Raw genomic sequence first — 12,700 nt, 5'->3', positions numbered from 1 at the left:
GCAACAGTCCCATGAAATAAACTCTTTTTCTCATTGTACAGATGAGGAAACTGAGGCCCATGGCAGCGAGGCAGCTTGTCCAGGGTCATCACATGGCTAGTAAATCACAACTGTGGTACAAACCCAGGCAGCCTGGCTCCAGAGGCCATTTCCTAGGCATTAACCATTACTGCCCAATTTGTACATAGTTAGTATCAGACATGATTTAGAGTATTGAGTTTGGTTTTATAAAACAATATTGTAGATTATTACTATAAAACTATTGTGGATTATTAGTATAGAAAAGGCATCTATCATGAAGATCATCTATTTTAGCTTCTTCATTTCATACATGAGGCAACCTAGACCAAAGGCAAATAAAACCCCAGAATTCCTGCCTTTTGGTGTAGGCTATTGTCTCTGGATTGCAAGTCTGGGGCTTTTCTGCTGTCATTTGTTACTTTCTCATGGAGTAGTTCTGGTTTCTAAATCAGTTGGTTTGAAATGTGTTTAAATTTTAAGTCCATTAACATGTAAAATAGGTCTTATAAAATATCTTAATTTTAGCTGGTCAAAACTCTTAAAAACTATGGTATGGCAGAATTGTTGATAAATTTTTTTTTTTTTTTTGAGTAACTGAGAGATTAGGTAGTTTTATTCAATTTCTATTTAGATAATATTCAAAACTAAAACCTTCTTTGATGTATGTATTCTTTGGAATCACACAAGTTTTCATTTGCTTTTGTGTCCAGAGAAAATACCAAGGAAAAGGACAAGATGGATGGTATAGCAGAAGAAACTGAGGAAAGAGAGCAAGCCACACCCCGGGGGCGAAAGACTGCCAACAGTCAGGGCCGCCGTAAGGGCCGGATCACTAGGTCCATGACAAACGAAGCTGCAGCTGCCAGTGCTGCAGCCGCAGCGGCCACTGAAGAGCCCCCACCACCTCTGCCACCGCCACCAGAACCCAGTGAGTGGAAACGATTGGCATAAACAGGCCATAATTTTGTTTGGGATTCTGTTTCACTGCTAGGATAGGGTAGAAGGGACTTTTAATATTGACAACCTAGAAATAATCCTGAAGTGTGGTCTTTAAATTTTTTAAACTTTAAGGTCAAAGTTTTTTGAAAAAGAACATCACCCACAGTCTTGCCACCCCAATATAGCTCTTTTTTATTTAGTTGTTACGCTAGTGTGCACGTTACTGTGTCTTCTGATATCGTAACTTGGTATATATCATAAATATTTTCTAATTTCTAATAATTACTGTTTTTATTTTTTAACAGCCGTGTAATATTGAGGCATGACTTCTTTAACCATTCTCTTATTGCTGAATGATTGGGTTGTCTGTCCTTTTCCCTGCTTTTAAACCAATGTATATAGCACTGTAATAAAAAAACCTTTATTCACATAGTATTTCTTTGTGTTAAATTATTTTTCATGGAATAAAATTCTTAGGCAAGGGAATACTGTATCTAATAGTCCAAGCATCTTTCTCTCTCTCACTAAGTATTGTCTCATTAGTTTATAAAAAGGCTAGATTAATGATAGAGTACCACTGTTAATGATTCAGAGGTATCATTGTTACTGAAGTATGAAAGAAAATGCAGTTTAGGAAATGGCAAGAATGAGATAGGGGCACTAACTAGATAGGAGGAGGAAAGATAGGCTGGGGCAGGTCACGATGGGCCTTGTTTGAAATGTATTTTGCTTTGATTATGAAGTGGGGAACTTGTGGAGGTTTTTAAATAGAGGAATGCTGTGATTAGATTTGTGTCTTAGAAAGATAACTGATAGCAATTGTGGAGGTCAGTTTAGACAGAATAAAGGCTGGAGGCAGAGGGCCCAGCATGTATGCAGTGGCCCAAGCAAGGAGGGGATGGATTCAGAGTTGATGCATGTCATTGGATGTGAGTGGTAAATAGGAGGCAGGATTCAGAAATTAGTCTGTCAGTCTAAGGAGCCTATTAGTAACTTGAGTGACTGGGTGAATGGTGGTACTATAAATTGAGAAAGGGAATATGGCAGGAGCTCATATCAGGCCTGATGTTCTCAGATTTTTTTTTTTTTTTTCCCTGAAGCAAAAGAGAACATACGCAGTTCATGATCCATCTTTACCCACTGGATGTCAGACACTCAGGGATGAACTAAAGGGGCTCCAGGAGTTAGGACAAGATGGAGGCTCAGAGGAGAGGAGAGGGAATTGTGCTTGGACAGGAAGGAGGAAGGTTGCTTCTTCCTTTGACACTGCAGGAGAGGAGAGGTGGAGATCACTAAGTGGGAAGCTACTGGGTGAGGTGGGACTTCTCCAGAAAAAAGCTAAAAATGTTTAAAAATGTAGACATGAAAAGAACTTTTAAGAACATTGAAAAAGATCATAATATTGAAGTGTTGACTTGTTTCTTCTAGTTTGGTGGAGGAGAGGTTACTATCTTATTTCTGCAGTTTCTTTCACCAAATGCTTTTACATAGTCTTTTATGTCAGATAAAGAGATTATATAATTATATGATTGGTTTGAATAAAGGATTTAACTTTGTTTTTCTCTGCCTGATTGGGTTCTCTCTTTATTTTAGTTTCTACAGAGCCTGTGGAGACCTCTCGATGGACAGAAGAAGAAATGGAAGTTGCTAAAAAAGGTAAATTGTAGTAGTTCCGGTTTCTCAGGTTTTTGTTTTGTTTTTTAGGGTTATTAGTAATGAGTGAGAGGGAACTAATTTTTTTAATTGGAAAAATATTTCTTTCAAAAAGGCAAAAGGACTCAGAAGTGACTTTAAGAGTTCTTTTCTGGTAGTATGGTACCCAATAAAGTACCCCCAGTGTGCCTTGTTTAAGATGCCCAGTTTTGAGGGATTTAAGATTCTCTCTGCAGTTTTATTTTGAATGTCATTTAATTAAAGAACAAGTAGGTCATTTTCACTTTTTTAGAATAATTATGACTCTATGCTATTAAAATTGTTTTGGAATGAATGTTGATATAAAGTCTATATTTCTATTACTTAAAAGTTGTATTTAATAGGATAGGATGGTAAATTTGTCAGTTTGCATTTGGTAAGTCATTTAATTATAAACCACTAGCAGATTGCTCTGTGATTCAGAGGAAAGAGCATGAAGTTTGTAACTAAGCCAGCGAAGGTTTGAGTCCTGTCTCTGCCACTTTCGTAGCTTTGTGGCCTTCCTCTTACTCTGGCACTTTATGGACCTTGTGCTTTTCTGTCGTTGCTTGTTAATGTACTATAATTTGAAATTGAACTAAAATTTCTAATAGGATAAATAATTGGTAATATTGAGAAAGATTAGCTAATTTTTTGGTGGTTAAATATTTACCTTGCAGTTGTAAAGATAAATTATTGTAAATAGCTTGACATTTGAGTGACGCATTTCAGATTTTTTTGTATCACCCCCATATATGTATACAAATGCATAGATACATATTCTTTGCACATATGTGTGTTTATGTGTGTGCATATATATATATATAGATTAGAGAAGTGTTAAATTGCATAGGTTTCTGTAATGCATTGTATTACCATAGGATTTTTTTAATTGGCTAGTATTTTTCTGATGGCATTGTTTGATTGTGAATTGACTGAGGACAAATACGGATTATAAGTGGAGTCATATATATATATATCTTTAAATTGTGTTCATCATTTATATATGATTACCTTATTGGCTTGATATATTGTGTCCAGAGATCTAGATGTACCTGATCATTTAGTTTGCAAGTATTTGAGCTATTACTAATGTGTCTAATGTTGTCCTAGCCCTGTGAGAGATACATAGGAAGGACAAGGTTTAGCCCTTCTGTTAATGAGCATGTTTTAAATTTGAGGGGGAAAAATATAGAACTGTAAATGAGTTTTGTTTCAACAAGTATTTTTATAAGTATCAAAGTATATATGATAAGTAATTGAAAGCACACTTCTAGTGTCAATGGTTGTGAATACAATGATTAAGTTAATTTATTATTTCTCTTGTTTGCTTGATCAGGTGACTGTTCAATTAACATTTGGTCTGTTTTTAAAATGCAGGTCTAGTAGAACATGGTCGTAACTGGGCAGCAATTGCTAAAATGGTGGGAACGAAAAGTGAAGCTCAATGTAAAAACTTCTATTTTAATTATAAAAGGCGACACAATCTTGACAACCTCTTACAGCAGCATAAACAGAAAGTGAGTATATCAGGGGTGGTGACTCTTTTACTTATTGTTTTTTACTTAGAGTGTTGTTGTTATTTGAGATGGAGTCTCACTCTGTCACCCAGGCTAGAGTGCAGCTGTGCAATCTTGGCTCACTGAAAACTCTTCTGCCGGGTTCAAGCGATTTCCTGCCTCAGCCTCCTGAGTAGCTGGGACTACGGGTGCCCGCTACCATGCCTGGCTAATTTTTGTAGTTTTAGTAGAGACAGTGTTTCACCATGTTGGCCAGGCTGGTCTCGAACTCCAGACCTCACGTGATCTACCTGTCTCAGCCTCCCAAAGTGCTGGGATTACAGGTGTGAGCCACTGCATCTGGCCTTGATGGTTTTTTTTTTTTTTTTCTTCTGAACTTCAGAGATTGGTTTTAAGAGAAACCTTTTTGTATCTTATATTTTTATTTACTGCACTTATATGTAAAAGGTATGCTAAATTTTCATTATAGGCTAGCTGTTTCTCTATTTATTGCTCAAGGAGTAAAGTTTCTATTTGTATTCCTAACAGTCTAAACAAGGCCCATCATGACCTGCCCCAGCTTATCTTTCCTCCTCCGAAGTTTCTATTTGTTGTAAAAGGAATTAAATACTCTTGAATTACTATAGGCTGGATTTGAAAAATATAAACTTTTTGGAGGTTGAATTGAAAACTTTAGTTGGAGGTCTGTTGATAATACCGAGTGAATTGATTTGGTATATTAGACATTTTTTCAGAGAGAAGATAACATGGTATAAATATTAAAAACCAGGGGGTATAACATTATTAGAAATTCCTTAACAAGAAAGTCCAGTGTAGTGGTTGTCAAAGACCATAGAGCTTTTGGATGATTCCATGAGGTCAAGACTATTTTCATAAAAATATCAATCAAATGTTATTTACTTTTTTTCAGTATATGACATTTGCATTTATGTTGTCAAAGCTGTGGTAGATAAAATTGCTGATGCCTTAGCATAAGTCTTGGCAGGGAACCAAACGGTGCTAGTACTCAATGTATTTTTCATCTCTGAGCATTTGCAGTTTTTTCTTAAAATGTGACTTAAGAATGTCCTTGATGATGCAGTAAAAGTTAGTTTTATTAAATCTCACCCCTTGAGTATGTCTTTTTATACTTAGTGTCATGTAATGGGAAGTAAACATAAAGTTCTTCTGCTCTATACCAAAATATGATGGTTCTCTCAAGGAAAAGCACTTTGGCAATTGTTCGAGTTCTAAGTTGCACCAGCCCCCCCCTTTTCATGGAATGTCATTTTAGATTGAAAGAATGACAGACAAACTATGTTTTCAGACTGGGATTTTGAGAGACAGTTTCTTGAAAATTAGTGAATGAGGCTGTCTTTCAAATAAAATAACTGATAGTGTTTGTTGCCACTTTAAAATTTTGAGTTTTCAAGCAAAAAATGAGAATTTTGGAAAATATGTTTCTCTAACCATGAGCTTCACACCTTCTCATTACAGATTTTCTGATGAGATCAGTGGTAATAATAGCAAATGCGATAGTTGTTACTGTGTGATGAAATGTATCCAAATTTGAAAAACTTGCTTTGACTCAGTACTTTCCAAATGGCCATTTCATGATGTTATAATGTGATATGGTTTGGCTTTGTTGCCACCCAAATCTCATCTTTAATTGTAACTCCCACAATTACCATGTGTCATGGGAGGGACTCAGTGGGAGATAATTGAATCATGGGGCGGGTCTTTTTCTCATGCTATTCTCGTGATAGTGAATAAGTCTCACGATATCTGATGGTTTTATAAAGAGGAATTTCCCCTCACAAGCTCTCTTTTTTTGCCTGCCCCATCCATGTGAGATGTTACTTGCTCCTCCTCGCTTTCTGCCATGATTGTGAGGCCTCCCCAATCATGTGGAACTGTAAGCCCTTTAAGCCTCTTTTTCTTCCCAGTCTCGGGTATGTCTTTATAAGCAGCATGAAAACGGACTAATACAATAAATTGGTACCGGTAGAGTAGGGCGTTGCTGAAAAGATACCTGAAAATATGGAAGCGACTTTGGAACTGGGTAACAGGCAGAGGTTGGAACAGTTTGGAGGGCTCAGAAGAAGACAGGAAAATGTGGAAATGTTTGGAGCTTCCTAGAGACTTGTTGAATGGCTTTGACAAAAATGCTGATAGTGATATGAACAATAAGATCCAGGTTGAGGTGATCTCAGATGGAAATGAGAAACTTGTTGGGAATTGGAGCAAAGGTGACTCTTCTGATGTTTTAGCAAAGAGACTGGCAGCATTTTGCCCCTGCCCTAGAGATTTGCAGAACTTTGAACTTGAGAGAGATGATTTAGGGTATCTGGCAGAAGACATTTCTAAGCAGCAAAGCATTCTAGAGGTGACTTGGGTGCTGTTAAAGGCATTCGGTTTTATGAGGGAAGCAGAGCATAAAAGTGTGGAAAATTTGCAGCCTAACAACGTGATAGAAAAGAAAATCCCATTTTCTGAGGAGGAATTCAAGCCCGCTGCAGAAATTTGCACAAGTAATGAGAAGCTGAATGTTAATTTCCAAGACAATGGGGAAAGTTTCTTCACAGCATGTCAGAGGTCTTTATGGCAGCCCCTCCCATCACAGGCCTGGAGGCTGAGGAGGAAAAAAAATCATTTCTTGTCCTGGACCCAGGACCCCCTTGCTGTTTGCAGCCCAGGGACTTGGTGCTCTGCACCCCAGCAGCTCTAGCCGTGGCTGAAAGGGGCCAAGGTACAGCTTGGGCCGTGGCTTCAGAGGGTGCAAGCCCCAAGCCTTTGCAGCTTCCATGTGGTGTTGAGCCTGTGGGTACACAGAAGTCAAGAATTGAGGTTTGGGAACCTCTGCCTAGATTTCAGAGGATGTATGGAAACGCCTGGATGTCCACGCAGAAGTTTGCTGCAGGGGTGGGGCTCTCATGGAGGACCTCTGCTAGGGCAGTGCAGAAGGGAAATGAGGGATCAGACTCCCTACTAGTGCACTGCCTAATGGAGCTGTGAGAAGAGGGCCACCGTCCTCCAGAATGGTAGATCCACCTACAGTTTGCACCGTGCGCCTGGAAAAGCCGCAGACACTCAATGCCAGCCTGTGAAAGCAGCCAGGAAGGAGGCTGTACCCTGCAAAGCCACAGGGTTGGAGCTGCCCAAGACCGTGGGAACCCACCTCTTGCATCAGCATGACCTGGATATGAGACATGGAGTCAAAGGAGATCATTTTGGAGCTTTAAGGTTTGACTGCCCTGCTGGATTTTGGACTTGGATAGGTCCTATAGCCCCTTTGTTTTGGCCAATTTCTCCCATTTGGAACAGCTGTATTTACCCAATACCTGTGCCCCCATTGTGTCTAGGAAGTAACTAGCTTTCTTCTGCTTTCACAGGCTCATAGGGGAAGGGACTTGCCTTGTCTCAGATGAGACTTTGGGCTATGGACTTTTGGGTTAATGCTGAAATTAGTGAAGACTTTGGAGGACTGTTGGGAAGGCATGATTGGTTTTGAAATGTGAAGACATGAGATGTGGGAGGGGCCAGTGGCAGAATGATATGGTTTGTCTGTGTCCCCACCCAAATCTCATCTTGAATTGTAGGTCCCACAGTTCCCATGTGTTGTAGGAGGGACCCAGTGGGAGATAATTGAATCATGGGGCAGGTCTTTCTCATGCTATTTTTGTGATAGTGAATAAGTCTTACGAGATCTACTGGTTTTATAAAGAGGAGTTCCCCTGCACAAGCTTTTTTTTTTTTTTTTTCCTGCCGCCATCATGTAAGATGTTACTTGCTCTTCCTTGCCTTTTGCCATGATTGTGAGGCCTCCCCAGCCATGTGGAACTGTAAGTCCATTAAACCTCTTTTACTTCCCAGTCTCAAGTATGTCTTTATCAGCAGCGTGAAAACGAACTAATGCATAATGGATCATGCATTGATAAAAGATTGATAATGTTTTTTAATATACCAAATGTAAGATAGATTATAGATTTTTTTCTTTTTTCTTTTTTCTGTTTTTTGAGATGGAGTCTCACCCTGTCGCCCAGGCTGGAGTGCGGTGGCATGATCTTGGCTTACTGCAACCTCCACCTCCCAGGTTCAAGCAATTCTCCTGCCTCAGCCTCCTTAGCAGCTGGGATTACAGGCGCATGCCACTACGCCCGGCTAATTTTTGTATTTTTAGTAGAGACGGGGTTTCACCATGTTGGTCAGGCTGGTCTTCAGCTCCTGGCCTCAAGTGATCTGCCTGCCTCGGCCTTCCAAAGTACTGGGATTACAGGCATGAGCCATTGCGCCTGGTCAGATTATAGATTTTAACAGAGCATAAAGGGTTCCTTGATATGGTATCAGATTTCATATTGTAACTAACAAATAAGAAGTGACACTTGGTGAGTTTTGGTACAGTATCAAAAAGTAATATTCATAAGTATCTGAAAAATCTGTTAAAATATTCTTCCCTTTTCCAACTACATATCTGTGAAGCTACGTTGTTTTCTTATACTTCAACCAAAACATTAGATGACCTAATGTAATCCACAGATTAGATCATATGTGGAAGCACCTTGAGAATTGTGCTGTCTCTGTTAGATCAGACATGGAAGAGATTTCCAAAAAGGGAAGGTTGTGCCACTGTTTTAGTAAGTCATTTTGTTTTTGGAAAATGGTTACTTTTCATTAAAAAAATAAATTCTTGGCCAGGCACGGTGGCTTATGCCTGTAATCCCAGCACTTTGGGAGGCTGAGGGGGCGGAACACAAGGTCAGGAGATCGAGACCATCCTGGCTAACATGGTGAAACCCCGTCTCTACTAAAAATACAGAAAAAAATATTAGCCGGGCGTGGTGGTGGGTGCCTGTAGTCCCAGCCACTGGGGAGGCTGAGGCAGGAGAATGGCGTGAACCCGGGAGGCAGAGCTTGCAGTGAGCCGAGATTGCACCACTGCACTCCAGCCTAGGCGACAGAGCGAGATTCCATCTCAAAATAAGTAAATAAATAATTTATGAGTTTATATTTTTAATAATTTAAAATTTTGAAGTTTTCTTAGTTTTAGTTTCTGATATAGTAAGTGTCTATCTGGCTGTCTATCTGTATTTCTCTCATAAAGAAAAGCTCTTTGGCCAGGCACGGTGGCTCACGCCTTTAATCCCAGCACGCTGGGGGGCTGAGGCGGGCAGATCATGAGGTCAAGAGATCAAGACCATCCTGGCCAACATGGTGAAACCCTGTCTCTACTAAAAATACAAAAATTAGCGGGGTGTGGTGGTGTGCACCTTTAATCCCAGCTACTCAGGAGTCCAAGGCAGGAGGATCGCTTGAACCTGGGAGGCGGAGGTTGCAGTGAGCTGAGATCGCGCCACTGTACTCCAGCCTGGCGACAGAGTGAGATTCCGTCTCAAAAGAAAAAGAAAAAAAAAAGTTCTCTGCGGCCTTTAATACTTTTTTAAGAGTGCTGCATCCTTAGACCACAAAATTTGAGAATTATTAAAGTGTGATAGTAAAGCTAATAAGATTTGAATTTATTAAGAGTATACAAAATATAACATTGACTGATTTAAAAGAGTGTATACAAAGGGGCCTTTAGGTTAATAATAAGAATGTGAGAGTTAAAAATATGCTGTAGCAACCAAAACATGAAAAAGTCTACTGACAAGATAAAGACTTGACTTCAGGAGGTAACATCCAAAATGTTTTGGGACAAAGTGAAGTAAAAAATGAGTCAGATATGTATTTAAAATATAAATGTTGGCTGGGCACGGCGACTTACGCCTGCAATCTCAGCACTTTGGGACATCAAGGCAGGTGGATCATGAGGTTAGGAGATTGAGACCATCCTGGCTAACATACCCCGTCTCTACTAAAAGTACAAAAAATTAGCCAGACGTGGTGGCGGGCACCTGTAGTCCCAGCTACTCGGGAGGCTGAGGCAGGAGAATGGCGTGAACCCAGGAGGCGGAGCTTGCAGTGAGCCGAGATGGCGCCACTGCACTCCAGCCTGGGCGACAGTACAAGACTCCGTCTGAAAAATAAAAATAAAAATAAATAAAAGTATGTTATATTAGTCATGGTCCTCCTGAGAAACATAATTAACAGGATGTGTGTATGCATATATATAGAAAGAAAGATTGAGATTTAAGGAATTGGCTCACGTGATTGAGGAGGGTTGGTGAGTCCAGTGTCTAATGGGGTAGGCTGGTTGATTGGAGATTCTGGGAAGAGCTGCAGTTGGACCCCAAAGGCATTTTTCCTGGCAGAATATCTTTTTTTTTAATTTTTATTTTTATTTAATTTTATTTTTTGAGATGGAGTTTCACTGTGTCACCCAGGCTGGAGTGCAGTGGCGTGATCTTGGCTCACTGCAACCTCTGCCTCCTGGGCTCAAGCGATACTCCTGCCTCAGCGTCCCGAGTACCTGGGATTACAGGCATGCACCACCATGCCCGACTAATTTTTGTATTTTTAGTAGAGATGGGGTTTCACCATGTTGGCCAGGCTGGTCTCGAACTCCTGGCCTCAAGTTTTCTGCCCGCCTTGGCCTCCCAATGTGCTGGGATTACAGGTCTGAGCCACTGGGTCTGGCCATGAGCCACTGTGCCTGGCCTGTGTTTCTATATATTTGACTTTACATTAAGAATTAGTGAATACTATCATATATTGAAGAAAATGCTTGGCGACGTAGTGGATTATTGCATGTGAACAGAGGGATGTTGTAGTAGGGTAAAAAGTTGTCTCTTCCCTAGTTACTAGTGAAAGGACCAAACAGAATGGGTTAATATTGGCGAGAGAGGGACATACACTGGGCTCTGGAAAAATCCATATAATAACTTATCTGCTGGGCATGGTAGGTCACGCCTGGATTGCTTGAGGCCAGACGTTCCAGACCAGTCTGGGCAACACAGCAACACCTCATATTCAAAAACAAATAAATTAAAAGTAGTTATTATCCTTGAAAATTTACAGAATCTTCTGAAAGCTTTTTAGAAAGTGTAGCCATTGTGTCTCTGGGATTCTCTTGCATTCCTGCTATGAACATAGAAATATTAGCCTTGAGAATTGCAACTAATTCTGTGACTCTGATATTAGAAAATGATTGTTTCTCTTGAGTTAATTAATATTTTAGGTTGGATCCTAAATATCATCCACGTGAGAATGTTGAGTAGACGTATGGGTGATTTTTAACAGGGCAGTAATATATTTTCCTCTCCTGAGGAGTCTCACTGGGAGAGGCTGATAGCTGAAGTGAGGTGAAACGTAGGCTCTGTAAGGGGCACAAGACAGAGGACCATCAGGGCTGGGACTTCCAGAACCCTGGGTCTGCAAACACAGAAGATATTAAGCCTTCTATTTAATAACATGAAGTTATAAATATAATGTAAATAACTAATGTCTCATAGTTAAATGTGTACACACGTACTCTTAACGTATATGCGACCCCAGTAGAAGAATGAGCAATTTTGCATAAACGTACTTTGCAGAAGGGGGCATACTATTTTTTTTAAAAAGGAATTAAAAAAATTTTTTGTTTTTTTGCTTTTTGTTTTTTTTGAGCGAGTCTCACTGTCATCCAGCCTGGAGTGCAGTGGCATGATCACGGCTCACTGCAGCTTCAGCCTTTTGGGCTCAAGCGATCTCCCTGGTTTAGTCTACTGCGTAACTGGGACTACAGGAGAGCACCAGCACACACAGCTAATTTTTTTATATTTTGTAGGGGCAGGTGTCTGACTTTGTTGCCCAGGCTAATCTCAGACTCCTGGGTTCAAGTGATCCTCCCACCTCAGTCTCCCAAAGTGCTGGGATTATAGACATGAGCTCCTATGCTCACGCCTGTAATCCCAGCACTTTGGGAGGCCAAGGTGGGTGGATCACGAGGTCAGGAGTTCAAGACCAGCCTGGCCAAGATGGTGAAACCCCGTCTCTACTAAAAACATGAAAATTAGCTGGGCCTGGTGGCGGGTGCTTGTAATCCCAACTACTTGGGAGGCTAAGGCAGAGAATTGCTTGAACCCGGGAGGTGGAGGTTGCAGTGAGCTGAGATCGTGCCACTGCACTGCAGCCTGGGTGACAGAGCAAGACTCTGTCTCAAAAAAGAAAAAAAGAAAAATAAATTGAGTGGTAAAAAGAAATTCAATAATAATATCAATGATGAGTTGTTGCTTATAAAATTGCATAATTCTTAATGCTAGTGAAGGAAGTTTCTTGCAGCATTATTTATACCAAAAATTGAAAATTACCAAAATGCCTTAAAATAGGAGAATTTTAACTATATGTCAACATAATATATGTCAGCATTATGTCAACATAATGTTTTCATGGGATCATTAATAAAAATAATTAGGAAGAATTTGTAACATAGTGATATGTTCTGCTTATGGCTACATTATGTTAAAAAAGTGAATATGTAACTACATAGGGCTTTCCTGGTTGTGTTTACATGTATACATAAATATTTATATTCATGTATATGCCTCTGAAAGATTGAAAGGAAATGTACCGGTATATTTAGAATCTCTTACTGTTGGAATAATGAGCAGTGATTTTTGTAGTGTCATGTCTTCCACATTTCAAGGTATATATTT

General features: G+C 39.9%; 1 protein-coding gene across 30 annotated transcripts in view; it reads left to right on the top strand.

Moving 5' to 3' along the window:
* NCOR1 (nuclear receptor corepressor 1) overlaps window positions 1–12,700 on the top strand; it is a 186,471-nt gene that overhangs the window by 95,521 nt on the left and 78,250 nt on the right. For all 30 annotated transcript variants that reach the window (XM_063629336.1, XM_063629334.1, XM_063629330.1 and 27 more), the window contains 3 exons: window positions 732–949; window positions 2,554–2,616; window positions 4,012–4,151. In XM_063629336.1, coding sequence (XP_063485406.1) covers window positions 732–949; window positions 2,554–2,616; window positions 4,012–4,151 — 421 coding nt within the window. The remainder of the gene's footprint in view (window positions 1–731; window positions 950–2,553; window positions 2,617–4,011; window positions 4,152–12,700) is intronic.

Source organism: Symphalangus syndactylus, chromosome 20 (genome assembly GCF_028878055.3).
Source record: "Symphalangus syndactylus isolate Jambi chromosome 20, NHGRI_mSymSyn1-v2.1_pri, whole genome shotgun sequence".
Taxonomy (NCBI): Eukaryota; Metazoa; Chordata; class Mammalia; order Primates; family Hylobatidae; genus Symphalangus; species Symphalangus syndactylus.
The sequence above is the reverse complement of the archived record's forward strand: the minus strand, read 5'-3'. Positions and strand labels throughout refer to the sequence as shown.